We start from the raw sequence: 18,415 nt of genomic DNA on the forward strand, positions 1-18,415 counted from the left end.
AAGATATACTGTAAGCACCCTCTTCTCAATATGAGGCTTACTGTGGCCCACTCGCGCCGGGGTCCGGTCTTCTCGGATCTGGTTGTTTGGGAATGCAGCCCAAAGCGGGTTGTAAGCTCCATCTCAGACTAAATACCGGCATTAGACCGATAGTCGACAAGTACCGTAAGGGAAAGTTGAAAAGAACTTTGAAGAGAGAGTTCAAGAGCCCACACGGGTGTTAACACCATTTAGATGTAATGTGCCTTTCTCAAGGGCACAACGGCAGTATGAATTATATTGGATACTGAAGCCGGTAACCCTCTGGCTGAAAGATTTTACAGCAGGCAACTCAGGGGTTGGAAACGTTCCGCCTCTCTAACCTCGAGGCTACCACCACACTATCTTGACAGTGCTGATATCCATAAAAGCTCTAACAGGAGCAGACCATTGCACCAACAACTGATCTTGAGGCAGGAACTCAACAGACTCCACACGCAGCTCTTGGCTTCGGACCCTCTCTTACTGGCAGGATGGCAGCTCCTCTCTCCGTAGGCAGACATGAGCCTCTCCCAGGGCCCGTGCATTACACCCAACAGAGGGTCAAGGAGCGTGGCCAGTGGGATAGTAAAATGGAGTTCATTCTAACTGTGGCTGGTGCTATTATTGGACTTGGAAATATATGGAGGTTTCCATATCTTTGTTACAAGAATGGTGGGGGTGAGTCAACAAAGTCTCCTTTTTGCTTGTTGGTGAAATATGTGCATACATTTGTGTACCTCTGAGGCTGCGTTTACACAGGCATCCCAATTCGGATCATAATTTTCACTAATTGGTCTTTTAACCAATCAGATCAGCTCTTAAAAATATCTGAATTGTGCTTGTGTAAACGCAGCCATAGAAGAGTGTTCTCTTTATGATGGAGGAGTTTGATCTCTTTTCAGTTCGGTCCCATTTAATATTCTTTAGAACATCCTAAACCTTCTTTAGGACTTCCAAAATATATTTATGGGTCCGTTTAATACTGGAACCCTTGCACAATTTACAATTTCTCAAATAAGTTGTATTTGCTTGATTTACAACTGCACAGGACCAATAAAACTAATCTAAACTCACTTCAGTCAGAAAGGCTTCCCAAAAGCATCTTAATAAGACTAAGTTCATTACATGAATTGCCGGACACCCACAAGTACTGGTTACATTTTGGACAGGACAGGAACATGGTCCATTCAAGCACTTATCAAGAGGACATCCTTGGTCATCCCTATCACTTATGATCTGGCAGACTCACTAAACACATGTTTTGTTTGTAAATGATGTCTGAGTGTTGGAGTGTGCCCCTGGCTGTCCATACATTTTAAAAACAAGAAAAGGGTGCTGTCTGGATTGCTCAAAATAAAGAATTTGAATACTTAAGTATATTTTAGCAATTGCATTTACTTTTGATACTTATGTATATTTAAAAATCGAATACTTTTAGCATTTTACTCAAGCGGTTGTAACGATGTACACTGAGAGTCGGAAAGCAAATTCAGGGAGTGAATACATTTAATAAATAATAAATAAATAACTAATAAATAAATGAACAAAACAAGAAACACAAACAGTGCACGGACATGAAACAGAAACAATGACGACTGGGGAAGAAACCAAAGGGAGTGACATAAAGGGCAGGTAAACAAGGTGGTGATGGAGTCCAGGTGAGTGTCATAAGGTACAAATGCGCGTAACGCTGGTGACAGGTGTACACCATGAACGAGCAACCTGGTGACCTAGAGGCCGGAGAGGGAGCACACACGACAGTGGTATTTTACTGGTAGACTTTCACTTTTACTTTAGTCATTTTCTATTAAAGTATATTTACTTTTACTCAAGTATGACAATTAAGTACTTTTTTCCACCACTGAGAACAGCTAAGTACGTTATAGATGTTTTCTTGCCCTCCCGAATCAATTTATAAACAGAAGATCTCCGCTAAACATAGCGAAACATGGTTTATCATTATCTCTTTGACCGGCAATAACTTCAGAACAAAGTTGACTACAAATACAACATTGCCAATTTCTTTGATACAAACAAGTGACGTATAAAAAGATGCTGCAAATGAAAACCTAGATGACTACATTAAAATATAAACGTAGGCTATAGGCCAATTTCAAACATATTGAAATACATTTCATGTTCAATCAATTGAGTTGTATTTGCTTCTTGTAGTCTTCCATGACGTGAAGCCCATAGTGCGCAATGATGAATAAGCCGCCTTAATATTTGCAGCCTTAGGTGGTAAAAAATCACTAGAAGCTGATCCCTCTTCAGAATTGTGAAATAATTTATAATGTTAAGAAAGATTTAAATGGAGAAAGCTAACCCAAGAGCAGCGCTCCCTTCATTTCGATCCTATCAGTATCGACACTTGCCTGGAAACCCGACATTGACTTGCATTGAATTCTACGTCGGACAGAAAGGAGCGTTTGGATGAGGAATGTTTCCTCTCATGACTTCTACAAGCCAGAATGTTAAATAAAATTATATTTTAACATATAGTACCAGTCAAATGTTTGGACACACCGACTCATTCCAGGGACTTTCTTTATTTGTACTATTTTCTACATTGACAAGACAGCTGTTCTTGCGATAATATAGACTTGGTCTTTTACCAAACAGGGCTATCTTTTGTATACCACCCCTACCTTTTCACAACACAACTGATTGCCTCAAACGCATTAAGAAGGACATAAATTCCACACATTAACTTTTAACAATGCACTCCTGTTAATTGAAAAGCATTCCAGGTGACTACCTCATGAAGCTGGTTGAGAGAATGCCAAGAGTGTGCAAAGCTGTCATCAAGGCAAAGGGTGGCTACTTTTAAGAATCTCAAATATATAACATATTTTGATTTGTTTAACACCTTTTTGGTTACTACGTGATTCCATATGTGTTATTTCATCGTTTTGAATTCTTCACTTTTATTCTGGTACTGTATGTGGAGGGTTTATTTTTTTTAAAGTTACATATCTTGAAAACATTTTGGGACTATACCAACTTTACGGACCTTACACACTGCCTTCCCCGGGACATCTTCCTGCAGGCTTGGGAGAAGTCTTGGATCCCTCAGCCATTCCCGTGAAGTACCTGGACCTCTGGGAGGTCTTCAACAATGCCCACTTTCCCTTTGCATCGACCTTACGGTTGCACCATTGACCTTCTTCCGGGCACTACATCACCTCAGGGGCGGTTTTAGTCCCTGTCGGGTCAGGAGACCAAGTCTATGGAGGAGTACATTGAGGCCTCTCTCGCTGCAGGGAGTGTTTGTCCATCTGCCTCTCCCGCCGGCGCAGGGTTCTTTTTTGTGGAGATGAAGGACAAAACCATGTGCCTGTGTATCAACTACTGGGGCCTTAATGACATCACGGTTAAAAAACGCTACCCTCTACCACTCATCTCCTGGGCTTTCAAACCTCTTCAGGGAGCGACCATCTTCTCTTAGTTGGACCTTCGGAATGCCTACCATCTGGTTCGGATACGGGAAGGAGAAGAGTGGAAGACAGCTTTTAACACCGATAGCGGGCACTATGTGTACCTGGTTATGCCATTCAGACCAACGCTGTGTTCCGGGCCGTGGTCAACAATGTGCTCTGGGAAATGCTGAACCTGTTCGTGTTTGTCTACCTCGACGACATCCTTGTCTTTTCCCATTCAGCTCAAGAGCACGTCCGACAGGTCCTTCAGTGTCTCCTGGAGAACCAGCTTTTCATTAAAGTGAAGAAATGTGAATTCCATCGCTCCACCATCTCCTTCCTAGAATAAGTCATCGCTGTAGAACATATACAGATGGATCTAGACAAGGTGAGAGTGAAGGTGAATTGGCCTCAAACCACATCTGGAGTGCAGCTGCAACGTTTCCTGGGATTTGCTAACTTCTACCGCCGCTTCAGGTTACAGCACCCTGGCTTCCCCGCTCTCAGCACTCACCACGCCCAAGGTTCCATTCATGAGGTCTCCAGCAGTTTACCGGGCATTCTCGAACCTCAAATATCGATTCACTGCAGCCCCCATCATAATCCATCTGGACCCGTTCCGTCAGTTTGTGGTGGAGATCAACGTTTCGGATGTCGGAGTGTGCGCCATCCTGTCCCAGCGTTCTGCCCAGGACCAAAAGCTGCACCCCTGCGCTTTTCTCTCCCATCGTCTTACCCCTGCTGAGAAGAACTATGATGTGGGAAATCGAGAACTCCTCGCCGGAGGAGTGGAGGCACTGGTTGGAGTGGGTAGATTTTTGTCCCGGACTCTGCCCGTTCCCCGGATTGGGCATATTCCTCAAGACTGACCTGACATCCAGGCTCCCGTTGGTTCCTGACTTTCATTTGACAATGCTTTGGGTGGGCTTCTATGGTGCCTGATGCCTCCGCATTCGTCGCCGCATACACTGTGTGTGCACGAAATAAGACTCTGCTGCAAGCTCTGGCTGGCCTTCTTCAACTACTCCCTGTTGCTCACCGCAACAGGTGATGGCAACCCCACAATCCTGACGGTGGATAGATTTTCTAAAGCCGCCCATTTCATTCCCCTTTCCCAAGTTACTCTCAGCCAAGAAGACTGTTCAGCACATGGTGTAGCACGTTTTCCGGATCCATGGATCGTGGTTCTCGTTCCGGTTCTGGAAGGCGTTCTGTACCCTCATTCGGTCGTCAGCCAGCCTGTACTCTGGTTTTCACCCCTAATCTAACGGCCAGTCGGCGCAAGCCAATCAGGACCTGGAGACGGCTCTTCATTGCCTCGTCTCCGCCACCCCACCACCTGAAGCCAGATACTTGTGTGGGTGGAATATGCCTGTAACACCCTTCCCTGCTCGGCCACTGGTCTCTCCACCTTGGAGTGTCCTTTGGGATATCAGCCACCGCTCTTCCCTGAGCAAGAAGTCAGCATATCCTCTTCCCAGATGTTGGTCCCCCGCTGTCGCTGTACCTGGAAGAGAGCCTGGGCTGCTCTTCTGAAGACCACATCCAGGTATCGGAGACAGGCAGATCTCCACCGGACCCCTGCGCCACGTTTGGGCAGAGGGTATGGCTTTCCACTCGGGACTTGCCCATCCGGGTGGAGTCCCGTAAACTTTCCCCACATTTCATCGGCCCTTTACCCATCTCTAAAATCCTTAGCCCCTCTGCTGTTCGTTGTCTGTTGCCCCGCACACTCCGTGTACATCCCACTTTATATGTGTCTAGGATTAAGCCTCTGTCTCACAGCCCTTTGTCTCCTGTTTCCTGCCTGCCTCTATTGTAGTTGAAATCTTTCCAATAAACCTAACCTGTCACACTGGCCCCCAAAAGTCAACTAATGGTTAAAGTGAACAGAGGCCTACTTTTTGTGATTCCTGCCTGTTCTGTAGGTGCCTTCTTCATCCCATATATCCTGTACCTGGTGACCTGTGGCATCCCTCTGTTCATCTTGGAGACGGCTCTTGGACAGTACACCAGCCAGGGGGGCATCACCTGCTGGCGGAAGATCTGCCCGCTGTTTGAAGGTGAGGATCATTGAATTACATAGTGATCTCTGTGTTGAGTATAGCTGTACAGCAGTGATGTTCGGTGTCGTTTAATATGAGGGAGGACAATATTTTTTTATGAGCATGGTCTTATTTCTATTACAGCATATTGGATGACTGTCATTCGTCATTCATATTCCATTCACCCAGTTCAATGTAACATCGATAGGTTTAGGCTACTACATGATTGTTACATTTTACCTATAGCCATCGTGAGGTTGCTTCTGGACTTCAGTGCACTACACATTAACTGTCTGTGACAAGCAAAACCTTCATATCATGATGCTAACCGCTACACACAGCCTACATCTTTGTCACCTCAAAGTCAACTAGAACTACTAGAACTGATGCGTTAGTAAACCTGCTACAGTCATGAAGTACAATGTACAATCAGAAAGCAGTTTAGCAGTTACACAGGCGGGCCCCGGTCCAATAAATTAATAAAACCAAAAGCTTACCTTGACTTGGAAGAGTTCCAATGTTGGAAAGCCACGGCCAACTAGGTAACATAGCATCCCTCTCTGTTTGAGCAGGATGTTTGAGTATGCTAAACAAGCTAGCTGCATTCGCTAGCTAAGTGAAAGTGAAAACAATACAATAAAATATATATCTCTCTCTCTGTATCTCTCTATCTTGCTTCTCCTTCATTTTTTAATGAATTAATTTGTTTAAAACTGTTCAAATATTGTCTTTCTCTCTCTTTAAGTCAACTGCTCACCACATGTTATGCACTGCAGTGCTAGCTGGCTGTAGCTTATGTTTTCATTACTAGATTCGTTCTCTGATCCTTTGGGTGGATCAACATGTCAGTTCATGCTGATAGTTTGGAGGACGTCCTCTAGAAGTTGTCATAATTACTGTGTAAGTCTATGGAAGGGGTTGAGAACCATAAGCCTCCTAGGTTTCGTATTGAAATAAATGTAACAAGAGGAAGATGGAAACTAGGTGTCCTCCAGCTACACCACGGTGCTACCCTACTGAGTGCTGTTGAGTCTACTGTAAACGTTCATTACAAAACATTGTGTCAATCAGTTATTTGGTGACATTTGAATATATTTAGTATGATCTAATAAAAAAATTGGAATTCACTAAGGAGGATGGTCCTCCCCTTCCTCCTCTAAGGAGCTTCCACTTCTGTACAGTTCTGTGCACAAGGGTACATTGTTATTGTGACAAACTCTAATCACGGAGTGAGCTTTTATCATCGCTTCACACATATCTTACCTGTCAGATGTCTTAATGCAGATGTTGTCTAGCCTGGTCTAAAGATTATGCTAGCTACATCAGATTGTAAAGTTGTAACGTTGGTGAAGTAAAATAAATCACACTGCAATGAAAACTTTCAGTTCTTCTTTAAAGGCAACACTTCACTTTATAAGCCCAAGGAAGGGTGTTCCTTAACCGTGCTGAGACACATTTATTCATTTCTATATGAGTCCTGCAAAACAAACAAGTGGTGAGTGATCTTAATGAATGTGCAGTAACATAGGGCCCCATTCCTTTTCCAAAATATATCCTTTTAGGTTTTATGAGCATGCTGCTATGCTTCTGTTCTTGCCTTCATCAGGATTGGGCTACGCCGCCCAGGTGATCACTATATATGGATGTATGACCTACATTGTGATCCTGGCCTGGGCTTTCCACTACCTGTTTTCATCCTTCACTGTTGACCTGCCATGGGCCAACTTTAATAATGACTGGAACATAGGTATTTAGAATATTGGTGGCTGAAATGAAACTTTGTAGCAGTTTTATCAAATAGTACATTGGAGGCTACTGGGTTACAATAATCCCTTCAGGAGCTGCTACCTCTGTAGCTTAGTTACAGTTGAAGTCGGAAGTTTACATACACCTTAGCCAAATACATTTAAACTCAGTTTTTCACAATTCCTGATATTTAATCCTAGTAAAAAATCCCTGTTTTAGGTCCGTTAGGATCAGCACTTTATTTTCAGAATGTGAAATGTCAGAATAATAGTAGAGAGACTGATTTATTTCAACTTTTATTTCTTTCATCACATTCCCAGTGGGTGAGAAGTTTACATACACTCACTTAGTATTTGGTAGCATTGCTTTCAAATTGCTTAACTTGGGTCAAACTTTTCAGGTAGCCTTCCACAAGCTTCCCACAATGAGTTGGGTGAATTTGGGCACATTCTTCCTGACAGAGCTGGTGTAACTGAGTCAGGTTTGTAGGCCTCCTACCTCGCAAACGCTTTTTCAGATCTGCCCACACATTTTATATTGGATTGAGGTCAGGGCTTTGTGATGGCCACTCCAATACCTTTACTTTGTTGTCCTTAAGCCAATTTGCCACAACTTTGGAAGTATGCTTGGGGTCATTGTCCATTTGGGAGACCCATTTGCGACCAAGCTTTAACTTCCTGACTGATGTCTTGAGATGTTGCTTCAATATATCCACATCATTTTCCACCCTCATGATGCCATCTAATTTATGAAGTGCACCAGTCCCTCGAGCAGCAAAAGAAAAACAAACCATGATACTGCCACCCCCGTGCTTCACGGTTGGGATGGTGTTCTTCGGCTTGCAAGCCTCCCCCTTTTTCCTCCAAACATAACAATGGTCATTATGGTAAAACAGTTTCATCAAACCAGAGGACATTTCTCCAAAAAGTACAATCTTTGTCCTTATGTGCAGTTGCAAACCATAGTCTGGCTTTTTTATGGCGGTTTTGGAGCAGTGGCTTCTTCCTTGCTCTGTTTCGTCATTGTTTTTAATCAGTCCCACCAGTTACCTTCACTTTTTTGGGCACAAGAACAATGGTGGACATCTTGAAGCAAGTGGGGACAGCAGACTGGGATTGAGAGAGATTGAATATGTCCATAAACACTCAAGCCAGGTGGTCTGTGCATGCTCTGAGGACACGGCTAGGGATGTCGTCTAGGCCGGCATCCTTGCGAGGGTTAACACGCTTAAATGTCTTATTCACTTCGGCCGCGGAGAAAGAGAGCTCACAGTCCTCGAGAGCGGCCCGGGTCGTCCTCAAAGCGAGCGAAGAAGGTGCTTAGCTTGTCCGGGAGTAAAACGTCGGTGTCCGCAATTTGGCTGGCTTTCCCTTTATAATCTGTGATTGCCTGGAGTCCATGACACATACAGTGCGTCCCGTTGAATTGCGTCTCCACTTTGTCTCTGTACTGACGTGTGCCTGTTTGATTGCCTTGCGGAGGGCATGAATGGACTGTTTATATTCAATGAGATAGATAAAATTCTCACGAACTGAAGGTAACCCGGTACCGGTTTTTGACTGTCTTTTTTTCCATGTTTTGCCAAGGCCAAAATCTAAATTTTATCAAATAACTTTCAAATATATTTTTTCATACCTACGGGGTTCATACAATTCAAAATCAAATATCTAAATGATCCATGGTATGACCATCTTAAAAAACAATTCCATATGTTAGCTTAGTAGAACCCTCTCCCCTTTTTTGGAGGTTAGAACCTGCTTCAACTAAGCTTCCATATAGTTCAGATCCTTGCCTCACATTTGGTACCAAGCTGTCAACTTTTAACTTGCTACAAATAGACTTCAATGTATTTCAGATGCTTGTGTCACATTTGGTACCAATAATGTAACCAGCAATTGGACTGTTCCCCTCCTGAATACGTCATCTTCAGTTGTAGAGTTTTGGCAGTAAGTAAATCTATAATAATGCTGTGTTTTTAACCATTACATCTTTCATGATTAGATTCTTTCCTCAAATTAATCAGATAGTCTTATTTTCTTTTTTAAGGGTACTGTAAGGGTACTTGAAATAATTATTCTATGTGCATACAATATATTACAATAGGCTACAATATATTTATATCAGATACATTTTATTTTGGTGACAAAATGTTTTGCAGTGTCTACCTTTTCTCCTCACAGGCGGCGAGTGCTGCGGATATCGGATGGAATAGAATCACTTGGAGTCATTAGATGGGAGCTGGCTCTGTGCCTTCTGCTGTCCTGGGCCATCTGCTACTTCTGTATCTGGAAAGGAGTGAGGTCTACAGGAAAGGTGAGACTGAACACATGCATCATTCCATTCTCAATCAATCTTTAAATCAAAGGTAAAAAGAAGAAAAAAATCAATAACAACAAAAAACAGAGGTGGAATATTTGCTGTAGCTGTACCCTACTTGGTGAGATGTATGGGTTCATAGTTGGTAGCAGGTTAGCGTTTTTCATCATGTATCTTGTCCTGGACGCAGCTCTGCAGAGTGGACACTAGCAATCACAGCCAAAAGTCATCAAATTTTAAACCAAACCCAACCTAACCTTAAGCCTAACCTTAACCACACTGCTAACCCTAACCTTAAATCTTTGACTTTTTTGACTTTGCAGCTGGCTTATCTAAGGGGAAATCACTCAGTTCTGCCTCCAGGACAAGACTCACAAAAATAAACATCAACCTGATGGTTGTTATGGTAATAGTTGCTAGTTGGTATGGTAATACCTGCTAGATGGTGTGAAGGAAATTTTACTTTGAGCATCTTGTCTTTGGTGTCATAAAGTATCCTTGTTTCCTACCTGTGACCGTTAAAGACATGGGGGTGGGGGTCATGACCTCCTCCTTTAGACTATTTGGCAGAACGCCCAGAAGATGTTCTTTAAGTTAAGATATGAGACGGTGCCAGACACTTGCCGGAACCAATCCTATGAACTGTGCCTATGTAACATGTCTGTAACCAGTATATAAGGGAACTAAACTGGACTGCCCCGTGAGAGCTCCTGACTGATGTTCACTATGGTGCATCAAGTGTGTTGGAACCTCTCCAGCATGCTGACAATAAACAATGATTCATTTAAGATTGACTTTGAGTGTCCCTGTGTAAGCATTTCCACAACATTGGTATCGTAATAGATACTAGTTTGTATGGTAATATATGCTAGTTGGTATGGCAATACATGCTAGTTGGTACGGTAATACCTGCTAGTTGGCATGGTAATACCTGCTAGTTGGTACGGTAATACTTGCTAGTTGGTACGGTAATTCCTCCTAGTTGGTATGGGAATACATGCTAGTTGCTATGGTAATACATGCTATTTGGTATACCTGCTAGTTGGTATGGTAATACCTGCTAGTTGGTACGATAATAACTGCTAGTTGGTACGGTAATACCTACTAGTTGGTACGGTAATACCTGCTAGTTGGTACGATAATAACTGCTAGTTTGTACGGTAATACCTGCTAGTTGGTACGGTAATACCTGCTCGCTGGTATGGTATTACCTGCTAGTTGCTATGGTAATACATGCTAGTTGCTATGGTAATACCGGTAATGTCTATAATGTGTTGTTCTGTATTATACCTGTACTATTTATTCCTAGGCAGCGTGCTTCACGGCAACCTTCCCCTATGTCATGCTACTGGTGCTATTCGTCCGAGGAGTGACCCTACCTGGAGCTATAGATGGCATGTTCTACTACATGTATCCCAATGCTACAAGGCTTGCTGATCCACAGGTATTATGTGTAGTGTAAATCTATGAGCCAGTTTCCCGGACACAGATACAGCATCGGCCGGGACTAAAAAACATTTTAAATTGAGCCTTTCCATTGCACATCCTTCAGGAGTATGCTCAATCAGTGTCCAGGAAACCTGCCCTCTAAGTCCTTCTCCAATCTCACCACATCCTTCAGGAGTATGCTCAATCAGTGTCCAGGAAACCTGCCCTCTAAGTCCTTCTCCAATCTCACCACATCTTACCGGAACTGATTTCTGTTTTGATTATTGAATGTTCCGTTTATGACTTGAGTTGAACTCTTATTTGTGTTCAATAAGGTTTGGATGGATGCAGGAACCCAGGTTTTTTTTTCTTACGCCATATGCCTGGGATACCTGACTTCTCTTGGAAGCTACAACAAATACAACAACGACTGTTACAAGTGAGTCTTCAGTTTTAGGGTATGGGTTTGATTTAGAATACACAGTATTCATTTGTCACAGTGAAGATCTTGCATAGTTTGCTCATTCCGTGGTGCTAACTGGTCTGAAGATGGAAAAAATGCACACCTGGTTAAGCATGGAGGAGTAGAACACTTAGAAAGGAAAATCCACACTGGCTTGGCTTGCTCGGATGGATCGGATGCGGTACATTCAATCCCTTAAATGCATAGTTATCTCATTCAGCTACGCCTAGAAGAGTCATGGCACGACATGCCCTGACAAGGCATTACCTCGGGCTAAATGTTAACCTTTCTAGCCCCGGCGTTCCGCTAGCGGAACACCTCCCACATTCCACTCAAAAGGCAGAGTGCGAAATTAAAAAAATATTTTTTAGAAATATTTAACTTTCACACATTAACAAGTCCAATACAGCAAATGAAAGATACACATCTTGTGAATCCAGTCAACATGTCCGATTTTTTTAATGTTTTACAGCGAAAACACCACATATATTTATGTTAGCTCACCACCAAATACAAAAAAGGACAGACATTTTTCACAGCACAGGTAGCATGCACGAAACCAACCAAACTAACCAAGAAACAACTTCATCAGATGACAGTCCTATAACATGTTACACAATAAATCTATGTTTTGTTCGAAAAATGTGCATATTTGAGGTATAAATCAGTTTTACATTGCTGCTACCATCACAGCTACCGTCAGAAATAGCACCGAAGCAGCCAGAGTAATTATAGAGACCAACGTGAAATACCTAAATACTCATCATAAAACATTTCTGAAAAATACATGGTGTACAGCAAATTAAAGACAAACATCTTGTGAATCCAGCCAATATTTCCGATTTTTTAAGTGTTTTACAGCGAAAACACAATATAGCATTATATTAGCTTACTACAATAGCCTACCACACAACCGCATTCATTCATCAAGGCACGTTAGCGATAGCAATAGGCACGTTAGCGTTAGCGAATAAACCAGCAAAATATATACATTTTCACTAACCTTCATAAACCTTCCTCAGATGACAGTCCTATAACATCAGGTTATACATACACTTATGTTTTGTTCGAAAATGTGCATATTTAGAGCTGAAATCAGTGGTTATCCATTATGCTAACGTAGCATCTTTTTCCCAGAATGTGCGGATATTTCTATTAGACTCTCACCTATTCTGACCAAATAGCTATTCATAAACATTACAAAAAAATACATGTTGTATAGGAAATGATAGATACACTAGTTCTTAATGCAATCGCAGTGTTAGAATTCTAAAAATATCTTCATTACGACATAAGGCTTATGTTATAGCGAGAGAGTGGCCAAAACCTGGGCGCAAAACTACTAGTACACAGTTCGACAGATATATGAAATAGCATCACAAAATGGGTCCTACTTTTGGTGATCTTCCATCAGAATGTTGTACAAGGGGTCCTTTGTCCAGAACAGTCGCTGTTTGGATTTAGAACATTGTTTTTCCCTCTTGAATTAGCAAGCACACTGGCGCGAAGCTCTCCATCGTGGCGCGAAGCTCTCCATCGTCAACAAACACAGACAACGCAACACGCCTAACGTCCCGAAAAAATTTCAATAATCTAATAAAACTATATTGAAAATACATACTTTACGATGATATTGTGACATGTATCAAATAAAATCAAAGCCGGAGATAGTATTCGCCTATAACGACAGCTTTCCAGAAGGCAATCCCAGGTTCATCTTCGCGCTTTCCAGAAAACAGGAAATGGCGGGCACGTCATTCCAAGAGGATTTATTCCATCTCAGACCAAGATAATCACTTCATTTCTTCTCTCACTTCCTCTTGACATCTAGGGGAAGGTGTATGACGTGCATGTATACTCATACGTATCATGCCCATTTATAGGCAGGCCCTTGAACAGAGCATCATTTTCAGACTTTCCACTTCCTGGTCAGAAAGTGTGCTGCCAAATGAGTTCTGTTTTACTCACAGACATAATTCAAACGGTTTTAGAAACTAGAGAGTGTTTTCTATCCAATAGTAATAATAATATGCATATTGTACAAGCAAGAATTGAGTACGAGGCCGTTTAAGTTGGGCACGATTTTCCCCCAAAGTGAAAACAGCGCCCTCTGTCCTCATCAGTTTAATCCCCTAAATTTAAATATTTTTTGACCACCAATTACAATAGTGTGTAAAAGAGGATTGAAACCGAATATGAAAGAGTATTCAACCCTAATATAAACGAGAATGGAGAACTAATACAGTGCATTCGGAAAGTATTCAGACCCCTTGACTTTTTCCACACTTTGTTACCTTATAGCGTTATTCTAAAATGGATGAAAAAAAAAATCCCTCGTCAAACTACACACAATACCCCATAATGACATAGAAAAAACAGGTGTTTAGACGTTATTGTAAATGTATAATGTTTTAAAAACTGAAATAGTACATTTACATAAGTATTCACACACTTTACTCTTGTTGAAGCACCTTTGGCAGCCATTATAGGCTTGAGTCTTCTTGGATATGATGCCACCAGCTTGGGACACATATACAGTATTTGGGGAGTTTCTCCCATTCTCCTTTGCAGATCCTCTCAAGCTCAGGTTGGATGGGGAGTGTCGCTGCACAGCTATTTTCAGGTCTCTCCAGAGATGTTCAATCTGGTTAAAGTCCAAGCTCTGGCTGGGCCACTAAAGGACATTTAGAGACTTTCCCCGAAGCCACTCCTCCAGTGTCTTGGCAGTGTGCTTAGGGTTGTTGTCCTGTTGGAAGGTGAACCTTCGCCCCAGTCTGAGGTCCTGAGCACTCTGAAGCATGTTTTCATCAAGGATCTCTCTGTACTTTGCTCCGTTCATCTTTCCCTCGATCCTGATTAGTCTCCTAGGACTTGCCGCTGAAAAACATCCCCACAACATGAAGCTGCACTACCGTGCTTTACCGTAGGGATGGTGCAAGGTTTCCTCTAGACGTGATGCTTGGCATTCAGGCCAAAGAGTTCAAACTTGGTTTCATCAGACCAGAGAATCTTGTCCTTTAGGTGCCTTTTGACAAACTCCAAGTGGACTGTCATGTGCCTTTTACTGAGGAGTGGCTTCCGTCTGGTGATTCGAACATTGGTGGAGTGCTGCAGAGATGGTTGTCCTTCTGGAAGGTTCTCCCACCTCCACAGAGGAACTCTGGAGCTCTGTCAGAGTGACCATTGGGTTCTTGGTCACAATCCTGACGAAGACCTTTCTCCCCCGATTGCTCAATTTGACCGGGCGGCCAGCTCTAGAAAGAGTGTTAGCGGTTCCAAACTTCTTCCATTTAAGAATGATGTAGGCCACTGTGTTCTTGGGGCCCTTCCATGCTGCAGAAATTGTTTGGTACCCTTCCCCAGATCTGTGCCTCGACACAATCCTGTCTCGGAGCTCTACGTACAATTCCTTCAACCTCATGGCTTGGTTTTTGCTTTGACATGCACGATCAGCTGTGGGACCTTACATAGACAGGTGTGTTCCTTTCAAATCATGTCCAAACAATTGATTTTACCACATGTGGACTCCAATCAAGTTGTAGAAATATCTCAAGGATGATCAATGGAAACAGGATGCACCTGAACTCAATTTCGAGTCTCATTGCAGAGGGTCTGAATACGTATGTAAATAAGGTATTTCTGTTAGTTTTTTTTTATACATTTGCAAAAATGTCTAAAAACCAGTTTTTTGCTTTTTCATTATTTGGTATTGTGTGTAGAGGAACATTTTCTATTTAATTTTAGAATAAGGCTGTAACATAACAAAATGTGGAAGAAGTCAAGGGCTCTGAATACTTCCCAAATGCACCGTATGTTGAAGACTGTTTTGTGCCTTGCAGAGACTCCTTCTATCTGTGCTTGTTGAACAGTGGGACCAGCTTCCTGTCTGGTTTTGCTATTTTTTCCATCCTGGGTTATATGGCTGGAGAACAGGGTGTGGACATCTCTACGGTAGCTGAGTCAGGTTAGTCTCTAATGCAGTGTAACGGAGGTACACGTAGAGTATTCTGTAACGTTTTGTTGCTGCTCTGCTGCAGGTCCTGGCCTGGTGTTCATAGTGTACCCGCAGGCAGTGTCCCTGCTCCCCTGTCCTCAGTTCTGGGCCGTGTGTTTCTTCACCATGATCATCCTGTTAGGATTGGACAGCCAGGTTAGAGCTCAACACCCACCACAACCTACACCTGGGTATCCTGCTGTGTTCTTCCCTGCACCTTACCCTCCCTCCACCTGGGTGTCCTGCTGAGTTCTTCCCTGCACCTTACCCTCCCTCCACCTGGGTGTCCTGCTGTGTTCTTCCCTGCACCTTACCCTCCCTCCACCTGGGTGTCCTGCTGTGTTCTTCCCTGTACCTTACCCTCCCTCCACCTGGGTGTCCTGCTGTGTTCTTCCCTGTACCTTACCCTCCCTCCACCTGGGTGTCCTGCTGTGTTCTTCCCTGTACCTTACCCTCCCTCCACCTGGGTGTCCTGCTGTGTTCTTCCCTGTACCTTACCCTCCCTCCACCTGTGTGTCCTGCTGAGTTCTTCCCTGTACCTTACCCTCCCTCCACCTGGGTGTCCTGCTGTGTTCTTCCATGTACCTGACCCTCTCATGTACACTGCCCTCTCTCTCTTCTGTCATGTTCCCCAGTTTGTCGGCCTTGAGAGCCTTATGACCTCGGTAACGGATGTCTACCCCAACGTCCTCAGAAAGGGCCACCGGAGGGAGTTACTGCTGCTGCTCATCTGCTGCTGCTGCTGCCTGGTCGGACTCATCATGGTCACAGAGGTGAGAGGTCCCAGACACAGGTCACACATGTTCTCAAACAGTTTCTGCTGTGCGAACAGGTAGAGATGGGTCTCTGATATACTGTAAGAACACATATCGATAACATGGAGCGAGGTTTGAAAGTAGTTGTAATGAATGTCTATTTCTCTGCAGGGAGGCCTCTACATCATACAGCTGTTTGATCATTATGTGTGCAGTGGTGCCACTCTGCTACTCCTCTCCATATGCCAGTCTTTCAGTATTGGATGGATATATGGTAAGAATGGGGAAATTGCATTTTGTAAATAGTAGTTCTTCCTTTAGTTCCTTCAACTATCCGTTCAACAAGGACACTGTTCATGAGAACCCTGTATATGTCTCTGTCCAAGGTGCTGAACGTTTCTGTGACAACATTGAGGATATGATTGGCTACAGGCCCTCCTCTCTGGTGAAGTACTGTTGGCTATACATCACCCCTACTATGTGCACAGTGAGTTTAAGTCAAGTGCATTTTCATCATTATTTTACTTACATTTACGGATATCATTTCACAATGCAGTTGCTTTCAAAACATTGTGCTGTTAATATCAAACAAGACAAGTGATATTACAAAACAACATATTTGGGACATCTTTTTCCTCTTCCAGTGAACCTTTGTGTTCTCGCTGCTGAAGTACAGCCCTCTGAAGTTCAACAACACCTATGTGTACCCGTGGTGGGCCTACGGGCTGGGCTGGTTCCTGGCTATGTCCTCCCTCTCTCTCATTCCCATCACCATGGTCTACAAACTGTACCGAGGACAAGGGACATTCTGGCAAGTCAGTGGCATTTGAGATTTCCTCTTGAATATTTAGCACTCGTGTTGCATTAAATGCATGAATCCAATGAATTATGACATTTTGATCAATAAAGCTTGTCTATGAGTTTCTGAGCTATTCTGAGATAGATTTTGAGGAAAACTTTTGCTTCTAATTGATTGTACGTATATTGATACCTCTTTGCTTCCCCAGCGCCTCCAGGCGATCTGTCGGCCAGCAGATGACCTTCCCAGGATCAGGGTTGGGGTGTAATGGATTACATGTAATCCGTTACAAGTAAAGGATTACAAAACACCTGTAACTGTAATAATGTACTGTTGCCAGCACAACCGTACTGAGGGTGCTGCAGAACCCCCTGAATAAAAAATATACATTACCAGTCAAAAGTTTAGACACACCCACTCATTCAAGGGTTTTTCTTTATTTTACTATTTTCTAAATTGTAGAATTATAGTGAAGACATCAAAACTATGATATAACACATATGGAATCATGTAGTAACCTAAAAAGCGTTAAACAAATCAAAACATACTGTAGATTCTTCAAAGAAGCCACCCTTTGCCTTGATGTCAGCTTTGCACACTCTTGGCATTCTCTCAACCAGCTTCATGAGGACAGCTTTTCCAACAGTCTTGAAGGAGTTCCCAAATATGCTGAGCACTTGTTGGCTGTTTTTCCTTCACTCTGCGGTCCAACTCTTCCCAAATCATCTCAATTGGGTTGAGGTCAGGTGATTTTGGAGGCCAGGTCATCTGATGCAGCACGCCATCACTCTCCTTGGTAAAATATCCCTTACACAGCCTGGAGGTGTGTTGGATCATTGTCCTGTTGAAAAACATATATGATAAGCATAAACCAGATGGGATGGCGTATTGATTCTATATGTGTTATTTCATAGTTTTGATGTCGTCACTATTATTTTACAATGTTGAATAATAGTAAAAATAAAAAAACCATGGAATGATTAGCTGTGTCTAAACTTTTTACTGGTACTGTATATTATTCAAAAAATGACAAAAGTAGTACACTGGGCCTATACCAGTCCTGTATTAGCGGACTGATATAGCCATCTGTAGTGTGCACTTTTATTTCTTCTAACGCCATGTAGGCCAATTGGTATCAAAGTAAACACAACTAAACAACTTGCTAGAGAATTTCACCAATTTTGGCCTAAAAAACAATAACAATTGTAGGCTACATAGCAAATGTGGATTGTCATGCAGTGACAGAATGATAATTGAGATAATGTAAATCATGAATGATTATTTAGTTGGGTTAACCTTTAAAAAATCTTACTTTAGGCCTACTTCATCATCATCCTCTGCCTACATACTTAAACCCTACCTGAGCCTACCTGCCTCTGGTATGATGCATTTCCACCTCTCCCTCTATCATGCTTCTCCATCTTCCTGA

At 42.8% G+C, this 18,415-nt stretch overlaps 1 protein-coding gene across 1 annotated transcript; it reads left to right on the top strand.

Annotated features, from left to right (window-relative positions):
- Positions 1-292: 292 nt before the first annotated feature.
- Positions 293-17,921, top strand: LOC139571486 (sodium- and chloride-dependent GABA transporter 2-like). Its single transcript, XM_071394414.1, has 14 exons — positions 293-699; positions 5,369-5,503; positions 7,092-7,232; positions 9,087-9,177; positions 9,412-9,544; positions 10,857-10,991; positions 11,311-11,414; positions 15,278-15,402; positions 15,476-15,588; positions 16,068-16,205; positions 16,359-16,461; positions 16,574-16,674; positions 16,832-17,002; positions 17,195-17,921. The coding sequence occupies exons 1-13, from the start codon at positions 513-515 to the stop codon at positions 16,832-16,834; spliced, it is 1,509 nt and encodes a 502-aa protein (XP_071250515.1). The 5' UTR covers positions 293-512; the 3' UTR covers positions 16,835-17,002; positions 17,195-17,921.
- The last annotated feature ends 494 nt before the right edge of the window (positions 17,922-18,415 follow it).

Source organism: Salvelinus alpinus, chromosome 3 (assembly GCF_045679555.1).
Source record: "Salvelinus alpinus chromosome 3, SLU_Salpinus.1, whole genome shotgun sequence".
Lineage (NCBI taxonomy): Eukaryota > Metazoa > Chordata > Actinopteri > Salmoniformes > Salmonidae > Salvelinus > Salvelinus alpinus.